The following is a 10000-nucleotide window of genomic DNA, read 5'->3' as shown; positions in this document are numbered from 1 at the left end:
GCATTTCATTTTTCATAAGTTTATTTATAAATTAAGTGATGTCTATTTTTATGCAAATACTTTCTTTGTTAGTCACGTGAGTGAAAACGCTCCATAACATCAACCGGCATTGAATATACGATTATTATTGTTTTATGACCCTGACAGTGAGAAAGGAATTCTGAGAATTGACCATTTTTCTTTCAAAACACAACTCAGCTATCCATACTCGGGACTCGAATCTACGATTATTTGCTCACCTGTTACCGCTCATAACCACTAGACCACGCAATCGCCGTTTGCTTAGACAAAATTTTCAAACACAAAAAACTAATTTATTTGTGATAAGACCGGGCTGTAAACGTGTGATAACACTCGCTAACAAATAACTTTGGACAGCAAAAGAGGAAGGTCCGGCCACCCTTATTAAAACAAAGCCAACCATTTTGAAATCAGCGCTTAGGCCTAATCTAACCTATTCTAGATGCCCGGCAACAAATAACTAATAAGAGGCTTTGTAACTTGTTCATCGTGATCTAGTGAATAGAAGCTGTTCATATAAGCCGAAGTGTCTAGTTCAACTTCAGTCCGAAAGACATAAAAGTGTTTTCCTTTTTTCACACCGAGAGGTCCTTGGACGGCTTTTACTTCGTGTAGAAGACGCACATGACGTAACAAAAGCGTTAGGGGTCTTTAGGGGCCTGATTAGGTATTGTTTCACGATTTTTGTTCTATTGTTTTACGTCATGTGTGTCTTCTACACGAAGTAAAAGTCCCTTGGCTCTTTGGGTGCGCTGTGGGGATTTATTTTTGCCCATCATAATTAGGCGGCGAGCGAGCTCTCCATCATCGAGGATCTGCAGTATTGACTTGTTGCCATGTCTGCCACAAAACCCGGAAAAAAAACACAGTCAGTATCAGGCTATGAAACCGGGACCCAAGACTGTGCAAAGGGATATGAACATTGTATGTATCCAATGCATCATCATCAAAAACAGCACAACAACAACAACAAAAACAACAGCAACGGCAAATTTTATTTAAATACAGTGGGTTGTAATGCTAATATAGCTCATGGGGCGATTACATCTTTATCACATGAAAGGCAAAATTATCGAGGAAAGCCCGTTCACTGCGGCGACAGATGACAATCAACACGTTCCTATTCAGTTAAAGTTCAATTCAATAAATCCTTGCTGTCAACAGAAATAGTGCTTAAAATGTAATTTATATGTGGACAAAAAAAGTAGTTTGATCTGGAAGAAAATTCTCTTGCAACTTCACTTGCTCTTGATAAACAACTGTTAACCAATCAGGATTAAGTAATGAGCCCTCGTGATTAAGGAAAAATGTTCTCCCTCGCAGCCAATCAGCATTCAGTAATTTTGCCCCGTATGCGGTAAGACAAGTGAAACAACCGTCATGTTTCATGCAACATGACCTATTTCACACTGAAAACACTTTGGCGATTTTGTTCATGGCATTGATTTTATCTATTCACATATTGAACTGCGGATATGAAATCAAGTGACGCTATGACCCTCGCAGTTGCGCAGCAATAGCTTAGTTGGTTAGAGCGTCTCACCGGTATCGCGAGGTCACGGGTTCAAACCCTGTTGAAGTCCTAGTCGGAATTGTTCAGGTTTTTTTACGCAACTGTTAAAATTGCATTCACAACTGCGAACATCATAGCTTCACTTGAAAAGTAAAACTTTGGTCTAACAGGGTAATTAACCCAAGTACTCAGGGACGTTTTTCTAACATCAACAATGTGACTTACTAATTGAATGATACACTGAAGATCAACTCAGTTAATAGTCGAACTAAGTGTACAAAACAACTTTGACAACATGGTAACAACGTTTTCAGGCTCAACAGAGCGAGTTTCAATCGAGTGTCGTAAAAGGACGGAAAAAAATCCAGTAAACCAATCAAAATTCGAAGTAGTTACACCAAGCTGACACCTTGCCTTGCCTTGCCTTGAGTTATCCCTCAATAGAAGGAGAAACAGGTGAAGCTGCTGACACAAACGCGGGAAAATGTGCACGTGCGAACCACGATTGGTTTTGGTTTCACTTCTGATTGGTTCAAGAAGTGGCGCAAGAACTTTGAACCAATCACAGAGTGAAGTAATGCAAAACCAAAAGCAATAAATAAATAAATGAATAAATAAATAAATAAGTAAATCAATCAATCAAGCCCCTGGTTTCTTGTGGAGCATAGGCCATCAAAAACCCCTCGCCATCGCACTTTATTCTGGGCTTCTCTGGCCAGTCCTGTCCAGTTGCTTCCCTTCTGTTTCATAACTGCCTCAGTGTCTCGGCTCCAGCTGTTGCGAGGCCGACCTCTCTTCCTCTTCCCCTGCGGGTTCCAGGTCAGTGCTTGGCGTGTGGTGATGGACGCTGGCTTCCTAAGGGTGTGTCCAATCCAGCCCCACCTCCTCCGCATAATCTGCTTGACCACTGGTTTCTGCCCTGCTCGTTCCCACAGGTCCTCATTTCGGATCTTCTCTGGCCATCGGACGTTGAAAATGCGTCTCAGACAGGTGTTGAAGAATGTGTGAATCCTCTGTTGTATGTATCGTCTTTGTCGTTTGCCATGTCTCGCACTCGGACAGCAGAATGGACTTGACGTTGGAGTTGAATATGCGCAGCTTGGTTCTTGTGCTGATCTCTTTGGATGCCCAGATGCTCTTGAGCATGGCAAAGGCTACTCTGACCTTACCGATCCTGGCTGTTACATCTCGGTCTGTTCCTACCAGTCGGTCAACCACACTTCCCAGATATACGAAGGACTCCACCTCCTTGATGGGCTCTCCGCTGACTGTGACTGAAGTGTTGGTGGTGGTGTTGATCTTGATCAGCTCCATCTTCTTTCTGTTGATGTTGAGCCCTGTCCCGGCTGATGTTATCTCCAGGTGGGTGGTCTTGTCCTGCATCTGTCTTTGGTTGTGTGATAGTAGGGCCAAGTCGTCAGCGAAGTCGAGGTCATCTTGCTGCGTCCAGAGCGTCCACTGTCTGTCGTTGTTCCTATCTGTTGTGGTGGTCTTCATGATTTAATCGATGACCAGGAGGAAAAGGAACGGTGACAGTAGACACCCCTGACGGACTCAGGTCTTCACATTAAACCTCTCAGACAACTGGTCGGCGTGGGCGATCCTGCAGCTCATGTCCTGGTAGGTGCACTGGGACTCCGTAGTGCCTCGGCAGCTTCTACAGCGTTTCTCTGTCCCCGCTGTCGAAAGCCTTCTCGTAGTCTATTACGTTGATGCAGAGGGGGGAGTTCAACTCAAAGCGACTGCTCTGCAATGATGCGCAGGCTGGCAATCTGGTCCGCACAGGATCTGTTCTTGCGGAAGCCTCTTTCATTCTCTCCGGTAGAACCCTGTTGAGAACCTTGCCTGGCTTTGACAGGAGCATGATCCCTTGATAGTTGCTGCAGTTTCTGGGGTCCACATTCTTCGGCAGCTTTCTTCCCAGATCTTGCTGAAGAGGCTGTGCAGCATGTCGACCACTGTTTCCATGTCTGCTTTGATGGCTTCTGCTCGTACCTCGTCCGGCCCTGCTGCCTTCCTCTTCTCGAGTGCGTTGATGGCCTTTCTGATCTAAGCCATGGAGGGCTTGTCACAACTGATGGATAGTTCTTCCTCTGCGTTCGCGATGTCTAGTGGTGTGGGGCTGGGCGGTTTATTAGCTCCCTGACGTGTTCCGCCCACCGCTTCAGCTGGTCCTCTGTTGTTGTCAGTGGGTGTCTCTCACTGGCTTGTCTGTCTGTTGGAATTTGCCTAACAGCTTCTTAGTCATCAGGTACAGGTCCTTCCGGTTTCCCTGCCAGGCTGCTGTCTCGGCTTGGCTGGCAAGGTCGTCGATGTAGTCTCTTTTGTCCTTCTTGATTTTCCTCTTCACCTCTCTATCTGCTGCTGCATACTCGGCCTGGGCTCTAGTCTTTGCCTCTCTCGTTCGGATCGTGTTCAGCGCGGTATTCTTATCTTTCCTTGCCTCGAGCTTGCGGATGGTGTCAGCATAGATCCAGTCCTTGTGCTGGGTCTTCTTCTTGCCAAGGCATTCCTCATATGTGTCGTGCCAGATCTTCTTGCTGTGTTCCCAGTGTGTCTTGATGTCAGTCTCGGGGTCTATCAGGTCCTGGAGCAGTTGGTATCTGTTGGAAAGGCTGATGTTGAGTGCTGCCTGCGTGTCTTTATTCCTGAGCAGTCCGACGTGGTACTTTGTCCGTGTGTTTTTGATGTTAGTGACTCTCTTCAGTCGGAATCTCAATGCTGTCAGAAGAAGATGGTGGTCTGATGACACGTCCGCACCTCTCATCACTCGCACGTCTCGCCATGATGTCCTGAACTTGTGGCTGATGCAGATGCGGTCAATCTGGTCCTCGGTAACATGGACCGTCGATCTCCATGTGGACTTGTGGATGCACTTGTGCGGGAAGATGCTTCCTCCAATCACCCCGCCCAACCTTCTTCCTTTATCCGGGGGTAGGACCGGCAGTAGACAATTAGTCTCCAAGTGGAATGAAGTAACGCAAAACCAAAGCAATTCGCTAATTACTTTCGACACTCAATTAAAACAGCTGTAGCAAAAAAAAAAAAAAAAAGATGCCATGAGAACGTACAGCCTCAACTACAAATTTAGACGTCATTTGATAAGTGGTTCTTATCAAATCTTATTTAACAAAGAAAAATACTGATTTAAAATTAGACACTGGCTCTTTTCACCGATGATTGGATAGCAAAGAAAGCTGAATTACAATCCCTAAATGGCATTGTAGTATCGTCATCACACATTATTCTTTGTTTGATTTTAACTTGGCCGGCTTGTGTGACCTTCAGACTCAAAGGGACTCAGTTTACTGGTCATACCCTTGGTTGACCTTGACCGTTTGCTCGAATAAGGGCGGTTACACACGAGCCCCTGACGAGCAAGTTTTCCTTGACAACTTTTATTTGCATGCTGGTGTGTATAAAAAAAAAACTTCTCGAGTTCTTCCTTGACAAGTGCACTTGTTCTAAAGCTAACATTCTAGCTTTTGAACAAGTGCACTTGTCAAGAAAAAAGTTACCAAGTTGCAGAACGTGCTGGTATGTGCGGGTCGCCAAGGAAAGCGTTTCGAGAAAAAAAGCATGGGAAATTGTAGGCTCTCAGCGGTCTTGTTGTCGCGCTCGCTTTTTGGCGGATAATCATGGCAGGGAAAATCACTGTTTGTTGGACCAATTCTGCGGCTACATCTCTTCTCCTGGAATTTCTAAGATCAAGGCACGCTTGTGGAATACCAAAGTAGATTCCTATGAGAATCGAAACGAGAAAAAGCTGCGCTTTTTAAAGCAAACTGGCGTTGCCCAAGGGTGAACCCACCACTTCCAATTCAGATTTCTCTTCCAATGCTCAAGCAAACTCAGACCACAAGTCGGCAACGTTTTTTTTCTCTTTCGTAAAATACGCATTAAGCCATGGTTAAACGAACGGAAAGTAAAACTGCTTTTGTTGTCCGCTGTGTACTTGTGTTGGTGGCCACAGTTAAAAATTGTCAAAGGAAGGTTTGTTCATTTGTTCACACGAGCAAATAAAACTTGTCAAGACAAAACTCGTCAAAGAAAAACTTGTCGTTCATACACTCGACCCAATAAAAATTTTCAACAGGGCCGTTAATACGAGAAAAAAATCCACGGCTTATAAAAGCCGCAGATTACATGAGACGCGAACTGGGCCATTCATTCGAGCGCGGCTTACATATAACGCGGAATGCTCGAATAAGTGGTTCGCGGCTACGTTCGCAGCCAACTGGTCAAATCTTTTTCTTTGCATGATTCATTGCTCGCGCTAGCCGGGCCAAAGAAAGGGAGGAAAAAGGAAGTCTGGGCTATGATAACAAAACAAGCGCATGTGCAGGAAGCTGCGGACAGCGCCGGCGTAACAGAGCCGAGTAACGAAGCCGCCGACGCAAAGGCTACGTCACAGCTCAGCGAATGGGAACCTGGGTTCAGACACGCGGTTTGAGATGGCTGCGATTCGCGGGTAATTTTTTTTTGGTATTTAAACTTTAAAAAAAGATGGTTGTTTAAAAAAATAAGGAAATTGCTTAGAACTTGGAGGAAAGAAATAAGTATCTCGAAAAATTAAGGCCAATTGAACGTTGGCAAAATAGTTTTCTTCAAAAATTTAGCCGCCTTAAAGTGGCACGCCATGTGTTACTTCTTGTTATTCCTGATACGTAAACTTGACGATAAAAAAGAATCCACTGAGTTCTAAGGTCCATTTCTTGGCACAAACCAGACAAACAAAACTTCGAACAAACAGAACAAAAAATCAACATGTACAAACCACAAAATCGGACCACGCGGCAGAGTCTCGCCCATGCACAGACCTTATTCAGCTCTGTTTGCTGGAGTGCATTTATACGAGCACTTTCATGTCCAAGATAAGCACAGCCCAAAACCCCTAGGCCACGATAAGCCGTGACTTGAGCTAGATGGGGATGGAGTAAGCCGTGAACTTTGTGCCATTTAAGCAGGGTGTTCGCGTCTTATGTAAGCCGCAGCCAGTGTAAGCAGTGGCTTATTTTGTCTCGTGTAAATGGCCCTAATGACACTTGGCAACGAAAACTTGCTCCTGTTTAACCGGCTTAATCCTCGTCAACCAAGAGTGTCAAAAAATGAAAGGAAATTTCGGGTCTTCGGCCGTTTATCTTTGCTTTCAGTGCTCTGAACTTTCGCTGCAAACCGGCGGATAGAGCAAATATTTTCCTCTGTGTATTGGCTATTGGAGCGTGGATTTTCTCCGCGTGAGACGTTTTCAAATTAGATATTGAATGCATAACTCTGGATACGAGAACAACATAGAAGTTAGGATTACGTTTGCCAAGCAAAAACGTGTACACTTTGTGAAGGAATCGCTGCATAGAGTAAGTGCAACAATTAAAAGATTATATATAGCTGAGTATTGAGAATGCATGTGGAAATGATAATGTAGCATATGTTTTGTATGCTCAGGCTGTCACATCGGGTGTAACGCCATAACAGGAATCGAGAAGTTTCTCGCTCCTACATTTTGTCGAGCGATTGGTTTGGTCTCATCCCGGAAAGTTCGACGGACTAACGGGAAAAGGCATTGGTCTAAAAATGCAAATACATACGTGAAGAATTGGTCAGTGTAAGAATTTTAATGGTAGTGATTTAAGTTTCAAGTACTCTATAGTTCACAAAATGTTTTTAAATATTCATTTTTTCCTAGAACCTCCAGAGACTGAAACCAACTCCCGGCTAAAGCAGGTACTACTCAGTCATTCATTGGGTTCAAGGAGAAAGTTCTGCTCTCTTGTGAGCAAACCCTGTTAAATACGTTTTCTGTTGTGCATATTGCATTTATATGTATGTTATGTTTACATTTTATTCATATAGTATGTTAATGTAATTTGTAATATAGTTGGTGTGATGCTTCATCGGCTCGTTTACCAACGTAATAAAGGTGAAGGTGAAGGATGACATTAATATCACCTCATAAGGCCCGACCCAAAGATAATTGCTGCAAATGTTGGACATCGCACAAGTTTCCTGAGTGAACCAACACTTAAGCGTTTGGCCACCGCGTATGATGACCATTCAACATGTAGGATGACGTTGGAATTGGTTTGATACAGCATCGAACATTCGATCCAACATCTTCCAAATATTTCTTTTGTTCTCGTGCGGATATTTTGTCGAGCAAACCATGGACGCCCACAGAGCTCTGTGATAATTTGCTCAATAAAAAGCATCTAACTAGGGGCGAAGCTAGCCAGTTTTGGTTTCTAAGCCTGTTCCAAACTTTGCGATTTCGTGGATGTCAGAGGATTCAAAAGTAGACTTACAAGTTAACTAATGTAAAGTGATGTTCTTGTGAATTTTATTGTAACCCTGGATGGCTTTACAAGCAAGGAACCATATTTTGTTCAATGCCATCATGTCTCAGCGACTCTTCCTTTAATATCAACGTGACTTCTATTACAAAAAGACGTTTTTCTTGAATTCATTACATCTCTAGATGTCTGCAAAATGGTCAGAAAACCACTGGTACATTTTGAGAAATGTCAGCGTATCTTGACATTATTTCTCCAGTTCTGTTGAGTCGCATGGATCCCTATGGCGTTCTATGGAAACCCATATGGAAACTCCTTTGTAATGTGTTGCCATTAAATAGTAATAAATAAATAAATAAATAAATAAATAAATAAATAAATAAATAAAAGGAGCCTGTGCTTTCTGCCGCAAAAATCATGGGTCACAGCCACGTCTATGGTCATCATCCAGTCATACTTCAGTGCGCATACATCAGAGGAAAAGAAGACAGGCGCGGCACACAGGTGAGTTTTTACTCTGCGTATCGAATGAAGGAGCATTCCGTGATGGACGTTGAAACCGGCATTGTGAGGAGAATGATGAGTGCTGCATTAACGTTTGGGTAAAGCACTGCAAACAGCCGCATGAGATAAAATAAACTCATAGATTTGATTCCTTGGTCCTTTCCTATATAGACAAAAAAGCGAAATCAAAAGAGAAATAATTCAATATTCGGATAATTATGTCCAAAAGTTGTTTGTAATCCCAGGCGTCTGGCTGCTACGCCCCTAGTAACGGCAATGTGTCAGTAATGTGTGATAGGATGTTATCTGTTATTCTTTAAAAAAAATATATGGCAGACTTTGCAAGTACCGGAGCAGAAATTACGTAGAAACAAAGAAACAAAAGAGAGAAAACAAAACAACTCTAAAAGAAAGACTAATCCCAGTGACCAAAAACAAATTGCTCTCCGGTACCTGCATGAAGACCCAAATCTTTTCTCACCTTAGTAATAGGCTTTTAAGTATGGGGCGCCAAATGTAAAAATATTATTTAAGTACTTTTTCCCTATTTTTTGTGTTATTTATCAAATATCACAAAAGTTATCTTGTAATTTATAAATAACAAATTCAAGTACCTTTGCGATTTATAAATCGCAAGATTGCCATCTTTGCGATTTATAAATCACACGATTGCCAACTTTGTGATTTATAAATCGCAAGATTGCCAACTTTGCGATTTATAAATCGCAAGATTGCCAACTTTGCGATTTATAAATCGCAAGATTACTAACCTTGCGATTTATAAATCGCAAGATTACACACTTCGCGATTTATAAATCGCAAAGTAGCGAACTCTGCGATATATAAATAACAAGAGTCGGACATTGGCGATTTATAAATCGCATATTTTGAAATATATAAATCGCACGTTTTCCGATATCTAAATCGCACATTTTGAGATATATAAATGGCACATTTTGCGATTTATAAATGGCACATTTTGCGATATATAAATCGCACATTCTGCGATTTATAAATGGCACATTTTGCGATTTATAAATGGCACATTTTGCGATATATAAATCGCACATTTTGCGATTTATAAATCGCACATTTTGCGATATATAAATCGCACATTTTGCGATTTAAAACCGCAAACTCATGAAATTTATGCCTGCGGGCCCGTTGTGCACTATTTTCGCGGGAAAACTATTCTTGTTGTTGAATATGGCGGATAGAGAAGACTTGGCACGACTGCTCTCCTCAGCCGTTTCAAGAGCAATATCTGAGACATTGAGTGCTCAGGACTCATCACAGCAAAGTGAGGTAAGGATACTTGCATATTTGCTCATCAATTTTATTTTGATTTATGGCGAATCAGTCTGAATTGTGCCATGCTGTCAATTTGCAGAGCTCGAGGTCGCAGAATGTTTATCGGACTGCCTCTATCCCACCAACCGCTCCTTCTCAGGTTTGTTTGATTTCATCTTTACTTGTGTTTATTTGTTAATAGCAGCAGAAACTCCATCAGTGTCAAAATGCAAACAAGTGCCTATTCCATTAGATCATTTAGCTCGAAAACACGTCTATGTTGGATGTCAAACTGAAATAATTTAGGACAAAATGATTTTAACTGACATTATAGTTTTAGTCTCAATTTCCTTCGGACTATCGTTGCTACCCCTAGATGTCA

At 42.4% G+C, this 10000-nt stretch overlaps 2 protein-coding genes across 2 annotated transcripts; both read right to left on the bottom strand.

The window, feature by feature from the left end:
- Window positions 1-2473: 2473 nt before the first annotated feature.
- Window positions 2474-3031, bottom strand: LOC138056047 (uncharacterized). The gene has a single exon (XM_068901896.1). It carries the CDS (start codon window positions 3029-3031, stop codon window positions 2474-2476), a length of 558 nt encoding a protein of 185 aa, XP_068757997.1.
- A 160-nt stretch (window positions 3032-3191) lies between these two features.
- On the bottom strand, window positions 3192-4301 carry LOC138056046 (uncharacterized). The gene is made up of 2 exons (XM_068901895.1): window positions 3738-4301; window positions 3192-3578 (listed from the first exon to the last, which is right to left on the bottom strand). The coding sequence occupies exons 1-2, from the start codon at window positions 4299-4301 to the stop codon at window positions 3192-3194; spliced, it is 951 nt and encodes a 316-aa protein (XP_068757996.1).
- Window positions 4302-10000: the final 5699 nt, after the last annotated feature.

The sequence above is a fragment of the Montipora capricornis genome, chromosome 7, assembly GCF_036669925.1.
Source record: "Montipora capricornis isolate CH-2021 chromosome 7, ASM3666992v2, whole genome shotgun sequence".
NCBI lineage: Eukaryota > Metazoa > Cnidaria > Anthozoa > Scleractinia > Acroporidae > Montipora > Montipora capricornis.
Note: the sequence above shows the minus strand (reverse complement) of the source record. Positions and strands in the feature narration are given on the sequence as shown.